The sequence below is a fragment of the Poecilia latipinna genome, unplaced genomic scaffold, assembly GCF_001443285.1.
Source record: "Poecilia latipinna isolate Pla-1442-1.1 unplaced genomic scaffold, P_latipinna-1.0 Scaffold1322, whole genome shotgun sequence".
In the NCBI taxonomy this organism is placed as follows: domain Eukaryota; kingdom Metazoa; phylum Chordata; class Actinopteri; order Cyprinodontiformes; family Poeciliidae; genus Poecilia; species Poecilia latipinna.
In genome coordinates this window covers 81,245-94,308 of record NW_015113938.1, presented here as the reverse complement: position 1 = coordinate 94,308, position 13,064 = coordinate 81,245, and the positions used below count along the sequence as shown (strand labels likewise).

General features: G+C 39.4%; 1 protein-coding gene across 1 annotated transcript in view; it reads right to left on the bottom strand.

The window, feature by feature from the left end:
* Positions 1 to 10,483, bottom strand: part of LOC106961678 (round spermatid basic protein 1-like) — a 42,957-nt gene extending 32,474 nt beyond the window's left edge. Inside the window, exons 1-2 of the mRNA XM_015055566.1 lie at positions 9,768 to 10,483; positions 3,469 to 3,600 (exon numbers count right to left, since the gene is read on the bottom strand). Of these exons, the coding sequence (XP_014911052.1) occupies positions 3,469 to 3,600; positions 9,768 to 10,389 (754 nt within the window). The 5' untranslated portion in view covers positions 10,390 to 10,483. The remainder of the gene's footprint in view (positions 1 to 3,468; positions 3,601 to 9,767) is intronic.
* Positions 10,484 to 13,064: the final 2,581 nt, after the last annotated feature.

The window sequence follows — 13,064 nt, the reverse complement described above, 5'->3', positions numbered from 1 at the left end:
GGGGGGGGGGACGGGACAGAAAGACAGGGAGATCGAAGTTTAGTTTCCAAATATCAATAAGCAAGTACAAGAATTATTTTAAACCATGTCTGAATAGTTTCTCTCGCTTTCTGATCTCGGAAAACAACAAGTTACAGTAGGAGAAATCCAAACATCCACACCGAGCCTTTAACAATCCAAACAAGCTGACTACTTTAAACAAGCATTTAAAGGAGAACACTGAAAAGTAATGAGCACTAACTATTTTTAAACAAGAGCAGACAGATGAGTCATCGCTCTCCCCAGCTGACATGCGCCTCCCGTGGTGTACATACTAAATAAATTGAAACGGAATCCCTCGAGAAAAGTAGCGCCGACTAAGTCAGGAAACAGTTTAGTCAATATCTGAAGAGAGATAAAAATAAAATAATAAAAAAAATAAAAAACTGCGCCACGGTTCACCTCCTTAAATCCCAGAAGCGAGACAAATTGGAACGTGGAAATTTCTGCTCGGCGCCGTTTGTGACTGCGTGTGTGAGGGAAACAATTACCAGGTTGAATCTTCAAGACTCTGATATGATGAAGATTCTTCCTTTCTCTCATTTTTGTCTGTGTGCATACGTGTGTGTGTGTGTGTGTGTGTGTGTGTGTGTGTGTGAGCGTGTTCTTCCTGCCAGACGCGGGAGGGAGGGGATGCAGAATGTGAAACAGCAGAGGGACAGACGGTATTAAAGAGAGCAGCAGAGAGACGGGGTATTTAGAGTACAATACTAGAGCTACTAATCCAAAAGCTCTTTAACACACAAATCAGCCTTCCCACCCCCGACTCAAACTAAATATGGACACAAACAGAAACACTTCTGTTCCCAAATCTGAACCCCTCATCACACCAGCCAGATATTGACAAAAATGCCCGGATCATAATCAGTCTGGTGGAGATTTCTGTTATTATCTTCCAGGACTAAATTTAATAACCGCTTTATTTTTTTTATTTATTTTTTTGCTGCCACAAGCTTCAGTGCATTTCATTTTATGTGAAGAGAAATTTAGCCTCAGTTATTTCAATCTTTTAAAGGATCAAAATCTGAAAAGTGCGGCGTGCGTTTGTCTCACACGATGAACAGAATGACCCTTAAAACGGGTTGAACCTTTGCCGATGCCGTCTCAAACAAGACGTGGAAAAATGAAAGTAAAACTCTCCATGGAGCGGCCAAAATCATTTCACATTCAGAAGAGAAGCCGGCCTTCACAGTCGTTACATAATTATACATTTCTGATTATTTGGGCTAATTAGGATCACTCACATAATTAGGCTTATACGTTTCTAATCCACAGCCAAGTCATAAAATGCGGTGTAATATTTTCAGATGGCTTTCCGTCGTCTGACAGACTGAAAAGTTCAAAGAACACTATTATTTACTCATCAGGCTGATGCCTCTTCAGGTTTTGGGTTTTGAGGTCTTACCTTCCAACTCTGACTTCGAACGTCCCCAAAGTGTACAAACACACACCGCAGAAGCAAAACTGTTGCTTGACATAAAGCGGTGATTTTGAAATCCAGAAAAAAAAAAAAAAAGTATTATGCGACAAAGAATCTATCAAACACTCTATAATCATGTCACTTTTGTTCGGATTATTTTTAATACAGCAGGAAGCTGGTTAAAATGTTTTGAATGTTGTTCCTGTATCTTCTTATGTTACAGTTCTCAAAAAAGAAAATGGAAATCAGTGCAATTATAGAACAAAACAAAACAAAAAAAATGCATTAAAGCTTGTGTCTTAATACATTTTATAATAACCAAAAATCATCGATACGCCAATCAATGGACAGGGCACACAATAATAGCAGATAAATTGAAGATCCCATCGCTATTATTTAAATCTAGTTAAAATCCTTGTGCAGGTTAATCAGAAAGCTCTAACAGATCGATGCTGAAACTAAATACAGAGACTGAAAAGCCTTTTTTTTTTCTCTCCAACAAACAGCCACTCCATCAGTTAATTCACTGCAACCCTCAGTGTTATGACCACCGTAATAAAACCAGTGGAGCTAGTCCTGACAGGAAATCTCTTTCTGTTCCCCCTCTGCCTCCTGCTTTAAAGTAAAAGCACGTCTAATGAATAACTAAAATTCCTTGTGCCACTCGGCTGAACAGTCCTGATCTGTTTAAGGTCAGATAAGTTTGCAGTCAAATCCACACACAGGCCCACAAACAACCTCAGCGGCAGTAAAAAAGATTTACTGTCAGAGTGGTCGTTTGCTGCTTATTGATTCTCCATCCTTTCCTCCACTGGCGCTCTCTCTCTCCCTCTCTCTTTCTCTCTCTCTGTCTCAATTGTAAACTTAACACTCTTTCGCTGATTAGATTTCTAACTTTCTCCTCTCAGTCTCTATGTCACTTGCGGCATTTGCAGGTTGAATACTCTGATTTAACACCACAGTACTTTCCTGCTCTGGTGTGCTAGTAAACCTCCCCCCCCCTTCCTCCTTCAGAAGATTAAAAATCTCACGGTGGATTTCAGCGTCTCCATTATCCTAAACACACATGATTAAGCACCAGACTCCCGCGCAGGGTGACTGCAGGATTAGCGCTCGCTCTTACTCTCGGTGTAAGATGACTGGTTCTTACTCTAGAACCAGTCATCTCCCAACTTCTCATAAGTAACGAGAAGATGAATCAACGTTACGAGGCCGCACTTCCTCTCTACAGAGAGCAGGAAGAGTGACATATTACAGATAATCTCTATGTAATTTCCATCTGCAGCCAGTGGTCATGGTGTGTGGTTAAAGTGCCGCTAAGTCCTTGAAATGTCACGGCGCGGCCATGACATTATGCTATGGAAGACTGCCAGTCCGACTGTAGTTTCAGAACAAATCAAATCAATGGGAATAAAGCCGGCATTCACCGAGATCTGCACGCCTGCGTGATGCGGATTTAACCTTGTGAGCTGCGCTCAACGTATGTTTTTCCTGATTGGGAAAAAAAAAAAAAAACTAAATAAATCATGAGCTCCGTTTCATCACATGGCAGGAAACCCGCCCCAAAGGTCAACCTAATGTCACGGATGCCATCGTCACACCTTCAGCTTCCTGCTGCCAGCCCCGTTACAGTGAAGCGTTTGGATTTTTACAGCACCGTACGAAGAGTTTTTATAACCTCTGAACATTAATCTTGCACTAATGATTAACTGCACACCATCTTGGGGAAGAAGGAGATTGAAATATGGAGCACGTTCAATCCGACGTCTGACACTGCTATGTTGTGTCAAAGTTTGGTGCTGCTTTCTTTATTTAACAATCAAATCTCCCTTATAATTACTTTAATTAGAAAATAATTATTGTAAATGTAACTTAAATTGGTTTGGAGGGGGGGGGTGCATTTCCAGTTTGGACGTGTTAAAATGCCACTTTCACCAAGTGCAGCTTAAACAGACGAGATTTGTTTCCCTCCCGCTCATCATTTGGTATGCATGAGTGTTTCCACCAACCTTTAATCGGCTGCTTGACTTCGCCGTTCTCTCTCTTGATCTCATTCATCACTTTGTGCTTTTTCTTCTCCTTCTCTCGTTCTTTCACCTTCTTCTTTTCGCGAGCCTTCATCTTGTCCTTGTTGGGGTTTTCTGCAAAAATGGATAAGATAGGGTTTCATTATTGCAGACCACACAAGTTGATGAGCACTTAGTCCAGGTAATTTTTTTTTTTTTTTAAACCAGAAAAATCTGTTAAAAATTTTAACATTCCTCTTTTGTTTGCTGGAGTGTTTTTTTTTTGGAAAGACACAGAAAGGACGCTGACTAACACCCACAGTTCCCGGCTGAGCAACGAGCCTCCACGTTTCTCGGTAAAACTTCCAAGTTTGATCCAATCTTTTTATTACTCACCCTCTTTGATCATTTGCTTCCTTTCACTTCCCATAAAAAATTCATTTAAAAAAAAAACCCTGATAACTTTCTTCTTTGAACCCCGTCAGCAGTAGCAGCTGGTAAGAAGGAAGCTGTGTTTTCATACTGCGGGTAGAAGACCACAGTCTAGCTCTGCTCACCGTTTGCAGGATCAAAGATAAAAGAACCCTTGCAGGAGCGCAGAAGAATAATAAGTGAACCGATTCGACATCAACACTCAGATAACTCAGTAAGCTGGTGACTGAAATCTACCAATTTTCAACTTGACCAGCTGACCACAAAAATTCACAGATTGGTAAATATCATTAGTGTCCACATAGATGTCAGGGAAATAAATCAGTGGAGGTGACCATTTAAAATGTGAAACACTGTTTCACAGAAATTAAACTTTTTTTCACACACACACACACACACACAGTGTGACGTCAGCTCTGATCCCGTCATGAATAATGAACGACAGCTCACACCAGAAACTGAAGAAAGAAACATTTCTGCTGCTACAGCTCTCAAAGAGGTATCGGTGACCTTTAGCATCTGCTTCCGAGACTCTGTCCAATTGTCTAATTAATACATTAACAAATAAAATGCAAGTTCATAACATTTGGAATAAGCCAACAATTATCGCACTCGGATTTTGAAAGGTCGATATTTTGCGCAGCCTTAATAGAGTGGTCCGTCAAAATTTAGAGAGGGAAAGCTACTCAATACACTCAAGTGCCTCATTTTATAAATTGAACATCAAGAATAAAATAAATGTCAGATCACTCAAAGAAATTAGGAAAATAAAAGCTGCAGGTTTCATATCAATTTGGCTCCAGAGGAAGCGGCAGGCTTTAGTGGAGGGAGCCTCAACTTTACTGCCAGATTTATAGAAAAATGAACCCTGCCAGAGGTGTCAGATTCATAAATGGTCTGTTCCTGCGTCTAGGAGACGGCAGCCCAGGTGGTTGGCCTAACCTCAACTGCACTGCAAAGAGAAAAGGGGAAAAAAAGCAGACTGCATCGCAGCTCAATACAGGGGAATTCCCCATAGAAATGAACAGAAACTTTCTCATAGGCTTCATTAGTTCTAATATGCAGACGTCTGTGGCGATATAAATGAATGTGCAGCCCTTTTCTGGTTGTTTTGTTTTCTGATTTTGCTGCAGCCGTCGGTTTTGAAGGGGAGCGCAGCGGGTGGTTTTCACCATTCCGATGATCACAGGAGAGACGCCAGAGGCAGGCGGCTCGCAATCTCCAACTACACCACCCGTTGCTCGCATCCAGCGTCTTAAATTCAGGGGAACAAAATGAGAAAACAAGACGTACGCTTATATCAGCGTATGCGTTTTTGTTTGATGTCTGTTTGGGGGTGGGGGGGATGCAATTTACAATGAAAAACAGCTTTCACCGTCTGTGCTCAGTTTTGCTCTCATTTCGCCGCTGTTTAAAACTTGTGCATTTTGCAGACATTTCTGAGCATAACCCTGCAACATGGTGACCCCCGGTGACCTTTAAATGCAGGAGAACATTTGGACCTGCAGCAACATAATATTGCTGCTGTACAAATCTTGACATAGTAAACCAATACTGACAAACTGCCTCTTTCAGTTTCAACATCTGTCCATCAATAAAAAAAAAATAATAAAAAAAAAGCCATGCACTTTTGTTCTTTTTTTAAACAAGAACACAAACGCACGAAAGAAAAGAAGCACTCTGCTTAGTTTATTGGATGTTTCGTGTTTGAATACGGGACACTCAAAACAAGCTCAAACACTGGCGTGCCCAGGAACGTTGGGAAGCATAATCCATCAAGCCTCTGTCGCATTCTTAAAGTTATACAAGTAAAAAAAATAAAAAAGGAGCTAAATGAAGACCATATTTTTTTCCAGGAGGCTCATACTGTGGATCTGTCAACGGCATGTCAGCACACACATGGCCCCTGAATGAAACTGAATTTATTCATCATAAAAAAAAAGTGCATGAAGTCAGATTTTTGATTCACAAATAGCTACAGGCAAGAAGATATCCTTTATTTCCAATGAAACAAGCTGAGCACACCAACGTCTTACAAAACGGAAACCTCCGCATCAATATGCTGCTTCTGGTATAGCAAGTCCAAGCTTTTCAAGAAAATAATATCTAAGAAGGCAAACCAAATCCAACCCAGGCGTAACTCGGACTAAGACGTTTGAGCAACTTAGAGCTCTTTTAATAGGTATCAGAGAAGACTCCAGGGTAAACAGACTTTATGGGTCCATTTGTTTCTTGTTTTTTCAAGAGTCGAATATGGAAAATATTTGCTGAGGGGGAAAAAAATACTCAAGATACCAGGAGCATGTTGATTAAGCAGCAAACTGTAGCTTCTACCTGAGCAGACAGCATGGCTAACGAACCAGCTAGCATAAGCTTGTTGTACTGATTTGCTTTACAGAGAGCAAAACCATAAAAAAGTAACATTCTGCACAATAATCACTCAAAGAGTGAGATATTCTGTGACCTTTTATGCAAATCTGTTGAGTCATCTCTTAGTGGCTAAGATAACTATTAAACATTTACATCAACACAAAGTCATTTTTTAACTTCCTAGTAAACCCTTTGACTTGCCCAGGTATAAACACAAGTCAGAGTTAGAAGGAAAACAAAACAAAACAAAAAAAAAATTAAATTGTGACATTTGTTGCATGTTTCCATCAATCGACAGTGGGCTGAGGATGTTACTTAAGCTACTTAAACATTAATTATTGCTGGTTGTTTTTTTTTTTTTTTATTTACTTTTTTAAATTTATTAACAGAGTAAAAATTTGTTCCACTTTTTTCCCCCCCTCACAAAATGTTGATTCCATTCTGAGAATCGTCTTAAAACGTTTACATTCACTATCCCGACAGCAACCAACCCTTTTCTGTCGCAGGACCGAATGCAGTCGCTGTTCCTTGAGGGAAGCGCCAACGCCAGCTAACACTAATAATATTACTTGATGATCTGATACTGCTTGGATCCTCGTAGGAGAATTCTTGCCCTTCAAGAGAGAGAGAGAGTACAGTGCAACTTTAAGAAAGAGTTTCTGAACCTGTTAGTCTCCATGCTTAAACTCCATCTGAGAAAAATGTTTAACACCAGTGAAAGGAATGTTACTAGACATGTCAGAAAATAATAGTTCATGCTGCAACTATAGATGTCGAATTAATAGCGTTAAAGGAAATCATTTACCTTATTTTTAAAGCAAGAATACACAGATTTATACCAATTTTGATCAATTCTGTGGTTGTATAAAGAACTGCCTGCTAGTTTTTTTTACACCAACAATATTAAAGTATTTTTTTCGCCCCCCCCCCGTCTGTTTACAGCACTGTATCTTCCAACCTTTCGGGTGGACTTGGGCAATAACATCCTATCCTAGTGTCCAATTTGACAGCAGTAGCTGTTCACAGTGTGTCATGACCTCTTAAACTGACCAACTGGAAAAGGGTGACGTCATGCGCTCACACACACCGACATGTGTCCACCGGATCTCCCCGCCGGAGTCAGAGCACTAAAAACGTCCATTTGTGAGGAGACACAGACACACAGAAAACAAAACGCGGGTCTGTCCGAAAATATGTCTCCCCTATATGTTTTTTCACATTACAACCACAGACGGCAACGTGTTTTATGAGGACTTTAGGTGATAGACCAAAAGAATATAATGCATAATTACAAAGTGGAAGGAAAATTCTACAATGTTTCCAAAGTCGATCTCGCTGTATACTTTACTGTCGGGATGGGTGAGCTGTGTTACTTTTCTCCCACACAATCTGGATGTTGGTCACGTTGTTCAACTCTGGTCCAGTTTTACCTGAACATCTTGCCGTGTCCCAGTCATGCCTTTTGGCAAACTGAAAACAAGATTTATTTCCATAATAGCTCTCTTTTGCTAACACTTCCATAGAAGCCAGATTTGTGGATGATGAAATAAAGATGTCTATCAACGTTTGGGATATTGTTTCCTAACCTAATCCAACTTTAAACTTCTCCAAAACTACATCCCCAGCTTGTCTGCTTTATTCCTTGGCATGTATTGAAGCAATTTGTTGACTAATGTTCTCCAACAAATACAGAACAGATGTATTTATACTGAGATTAAATTACACACAGGGCAACTCTAGTTATTAATTGTAAGAGACTTCCGTCTGGTTGCATGGTATTTCATCTGAGGGTACCAAAACAAATGGGCCCCACAGTTACACCAGATTTATTTTATTTATTTTAGGAAAACTTTAAAACTAAAAACATGCCACACTCCTATTTTAGAGCTGGTTGGTCAACCAAACAATATAAAATTCATTGGGATTCCAAGTTCTATAATGCAAAGTTATTTATATAATAGACGACAACCAAATTAAAAACTAATTCAGGAATACTATCGCTAGATTACCCACAACTCTGCATGGACAGATGTTACTGGATTAATAAAAGTAATTTAAGTCAGTTTAAGATATGTCTTTTGACATATCTTAAAGTCTTAAAGCTTATTTTAAGCTTTAAGACTAAAGCTTAAAATAAAATGTGTGATTCAGAGTTAATAAACATCTTATTGGCTATAACTTGAATAAACGTGGAGAAGTAAAAAGTGTATGAATACTGATATACTGTGGCTCTCACCCTGTCACTAAAATATAATAAAGATGCAGAATTGTTGTTGCAAAGACTGCATGGATTCAATATTTGGAATAGGCAATATTATTGAAGTAGTCTTGCATTTAAACTCAGCTTTCAAATATTAAAAGTGGCCAGTCTAGTCAGATGCCCTGGCATTGCTTTTATACACTTGGTAAGATGAAGCAGCTCAGGGAGATTGGTTCAACCAATGTCATTACGTAGAAGAAATAGAAGAGGAAAAAAAAGTAAATTGAGGATTTGTGCCTTCAGACAAAAACAAACATAGTACACATAGTAAATTACTTTCAATTTGCAATGGTTAAGTCGTAGAAGGACTGAATAGTTTATTTGGGTAACTATATGTGACAATGTTAGTGTTGCTTCTCAGAATGTGTAGTACTTAACAACACAGTTTGACAGTGATAACACATAAATCCTAAATACAGTTAAGGTGAAACAAATTGTGATTATTTCTAAATGAATTTCTGCCACCTTCATAATTGTTTAAGCTAGCTCAGGACGCCGTCTGACTGCTCATCCATACAGCCTGGGGTTACAGAGGGGGGCGTGGTGCACTACCAAAACAACACTTAGCCTATAATGGCGGGCGGCTGTCATATTGTTTTGACAGAATGAGCGTGTAGTTCTTCTACGCTCACAACTCGTAATAAAAATAAACCTTAGAAGCATAAAAAATAAACAACTTGGCTCGGGTTCTAGGTGGACATTTGGTTTAGTTTCACTATAATTGCCGTTTTCGAATAAAATGTGCAACATTGTAGCCATACGTCGTAATTACGTAACTATTCGGCCGCAGCACGAGAGCGGCTGATTATAATTCCAACTACCAGGTCGCGCGACGGACCGATGCTCTTTCTAGAGCTCGAGGGTTCACGCGCGGGTGAGCGAGCGACAAAAAAAAAAAAAAAAAAAAAAGCTGGCAGAGCGCAGCCCGTAGACACGTCGATCAAACCGAGTTTAAAAATCACTAAACATGTTGTAAACATTCCCCCTGTCGTTCAAATGTCGATTACAGAAGCGCTTGGCTCGTTTGTGTATGATTTCACGAGTGATGATTTTAAAACAGGAGCTAAAAGCGGGACTGCTGGGATAAATTAAAAGGCAGCCACTCTCTGGGTCAGGGCCACATGTTCAAATAGCTGAATCTACCAGCCAAGAAGCTATAAAAGGGCACAACTCGAGACTACTTATTAGAAACATGAAAGTTCTGGTATTAAAGACGTAAAAGAAAATTATAATGGCCTACCTTTTGATGGTAACAGGACATCTCCATTTTCTCTCTTCGCTGCAGAAACGTTGTTAAATCCTTTAATGTCGTTGCTGTTAGTAACATTATTCCCAACTCCGGAGGTCACCAACAGTTTATGTCTCTTTTTCTCCTCCCCGCCTCCTTTCCTTTTTTCTCTCTCCTTCTGTTTATCTTTACACTTGGTTTTCGAGGAAGGCGCCTTGTGGAGGAAGAAATCGCTCTGTTTAAAGACTTTGAGTGGCTGGGATCCATCGGTAGCAGGCACCGGAGGGTTGCTGCTGCTGCTCGTCTTACCCGGGCTGAAGCTCCATAAGCCCGCGTTACTGCTACTACAATTCTGCTGCTTAGTGAGCTGTTGGGTTTTCTTTTTCCCGCTTCCGTTGTTTCCATCACCCCCGTCCTTGCTGACTTTCTTGGGTTTAACGCTCCTATCCTCGACTCGGACCTTCTTGGGTGGCGGTGGGCTAAAATCTCCGGAACACTGCGGGCGGTTGTCAGCGGCTCCCTTCGACTCGGTTGCCTTACCGAGTCCGTTTTTGACCGAAGCTCCGGCAGCGGAAGGAGAAGGAGCAACAACCAGAGCTCCGGAAAGGTGAACAGAGCCCTGCGAGTCAGCCATCTTGAGGCTTCTCCCTCTATTTACTCTCTTCCCCAACGGCCGCCGATGCTGCTGTTTTTTTTTTTTTTCCGCGACGTGCAAGCTATGTGGGGGCGGGGCTTCGCCTTGATTGACAAGTATGGAATCGGGGGCGTGGCTAGATTATGACTGACGGCAGGGGGCGGGGCTAGCCTGCATAAATAAGGAACTGTTTTTCACATCAGTGAAGCCTCTCTGTTTATTAAAGTTAAAGTAATTTCAATATCTCAGACACTGAATAATGTAAATTGACTCAAGTAATTTTGTCAGAGAAAAAAAAATGCATTTACAACTACATCAAAACTCAATTTAGTAAACTATATTTTTGATTTAATAAAGCACATTTTAGTATTCATTGATTATGAAAATAATTTAGAAGTCAGACAACGATAACCTAAATAGATGCAAAATGCAGTTTTAATTTTATTTATTGGGGGGGGCGGGAGTCCAAATCAACTTGGTCCAACTTTTCCTAAAAATAACAGTGGCCTAGTCAAAGTCCTGACTGAAATCTGATTGACATGCTGTGGAGGTGCATGAAATAGGTTGTTCATTCTTGAAATCTTGTGGTGAGGCTGAAATAAAACAATTCAGCAAAAATTCCTCCTCGCTAATTTAAAAGACTCTGCGAGTTTTAACAAATGCTCCATGGCAGTCGTTGGCACAACCAGTTGTTACATTTGGAGCAATCACTTTCACATAACATGAGGTTGGTTCGGATATCTTTTCTCCCTTGACAGATGCCAGCTAATCTGATTCAAAGCGTTACTCTTCGATAGTTTTAATCAAGTCAGTATGAATGCGGCCCCTCTTGTTATTGTAATTAAAAAGATAAGCCTTCTGTTTGTTTGTTTTTTATTTATCTAATATACAGCAGCAGGCTCATCACTCTCACTTTTTATTATACGAGGTTGTAAATCTTCTGGCTAGGTTTAAACTCTGATTCACTGAATTGTAAATGTTTTCTTCAATTAAAAAAAAAAAAAAAGGCAAAATGTTAGCAAACAACAGCCAGTTATTAACATTGCAAACCGCATCAGATGTTGAGATCAGATGAGAGCTAGAGGTGGGAACTGGAGTTACTCTGATTCAAACGCAGTTATTTCCTGCAAGTTTTCTATTTCCTACATGCTTTCAAACGGAGCTGACACAGTTTGCGGCATCTTCAGACGCTACAGCTACACACGCTCAGCTGTAGCTGGTTATATTTATAACATTACATAACGAGTTAAAGTGCTCATTGGGGAAACTGAGGTGTCCCAGTTAAGGTAGCAACCTGGCTACATTTGAAACATTCTTAATTCATAGTATGCCAAATAAAATATCAGAGCTTGGATCAGTCCCTCTGGATGTTTTTCCCAGAAAGAATGGTGGGGATTTTTTTTGTTTTTTTTTTGTTTTAGTTATGCACACAGTTCAGTCTGTATTTGGGGTTAAAAAAAAAAAAAAAAAAAAAAAAAAAAAAAGCACCTTTGGGTGGAGCTGTGTAAGATTATTCCAATAGCTTTATGAAATATTCTTAATCATTAAAGCATAAAGATCAGGACGTTCAAGCCATGCATTAACCTCTAGTGTACGTTATGAGTGTAAATAAGATGCATTAATGATTTCCGGACTGTTGATGAAGCATCCTGTTAATGCCTAATTAATTCCCTGCCCTTAAACACAAAGTTGCCGACCCTTCAATTTAGCTAATTTAAATCTAAATTAGATGTTATTAATTTACACGAGTGCAGTTTCTCTTCCTTTAGCAGAATTCACAGTTACAGTAATGCACTTAAAAAAAGATGGATGGTCCATTAACAAAGGCTGTAAAGGAGCATGTGGATCAGATGTCAATTGTTTAACACCAAGAGGTCATGCGTTTTATAATTATGATTTCATGTCTTGCGGGGTGTGTTGCCAGATTTTTCACCAGTGTGTGTGTGTGTGTGGCCGATTCAGGATTCAGCGTGGGAACTGGCTCCCTCTGAGGTCATTTTAACTCTTTGACCCCACTAGGATCACCTCTGGTCTAATAGCGAATCTTATGTCATGATTTTTCCAGTTAAAATCACTTTCATTTTCCCGATTTAAAAACAAAAGATAATGAAAATCTTTATACATTTCATTTTCTTAACTGAACTTAGATCAGCTGTTTCACAACTTATAAAACTAAAAAAAATAAAATAAAATAAAATAAAAAATGTTGGAATGCATCATCCAACAAGAAAGTGTTAACTTTGATAACTATTTTGTTTGGGAAAATAAGCAAATCTTTTTGCTCCGGGTGGCATCTTAGCCACACCCAGTTTACGGATGACTTGTGGAGTTGAAAATTATGATCTTTTGTTAAAGACTGTGCATTAGTCATGCTTTAATCTCTTTTACATGGAAAAAAGTGTTTGAAAATATTTCTAGGAACAAAAACAAACAGAAAACTAAACACTGTTGAGCTTCAGAGAGCATGCTCGAAGCCAGAGCACTAATCAACCAGCTTATGTAAGTGCGTTGTATTTATGTTACTCTTTAGAGAGCAGAATGATTAAAAACCTCTAAATAGTCTTGCCCAGTAAGCACAAGAAAAATATTACAAAACAAAATGCTTTTTGAACATTTTTGGCTAAATCTTTATTTTATAAATTGTGCTCAATTTTCTCTTCCTAATTTGGACGTTT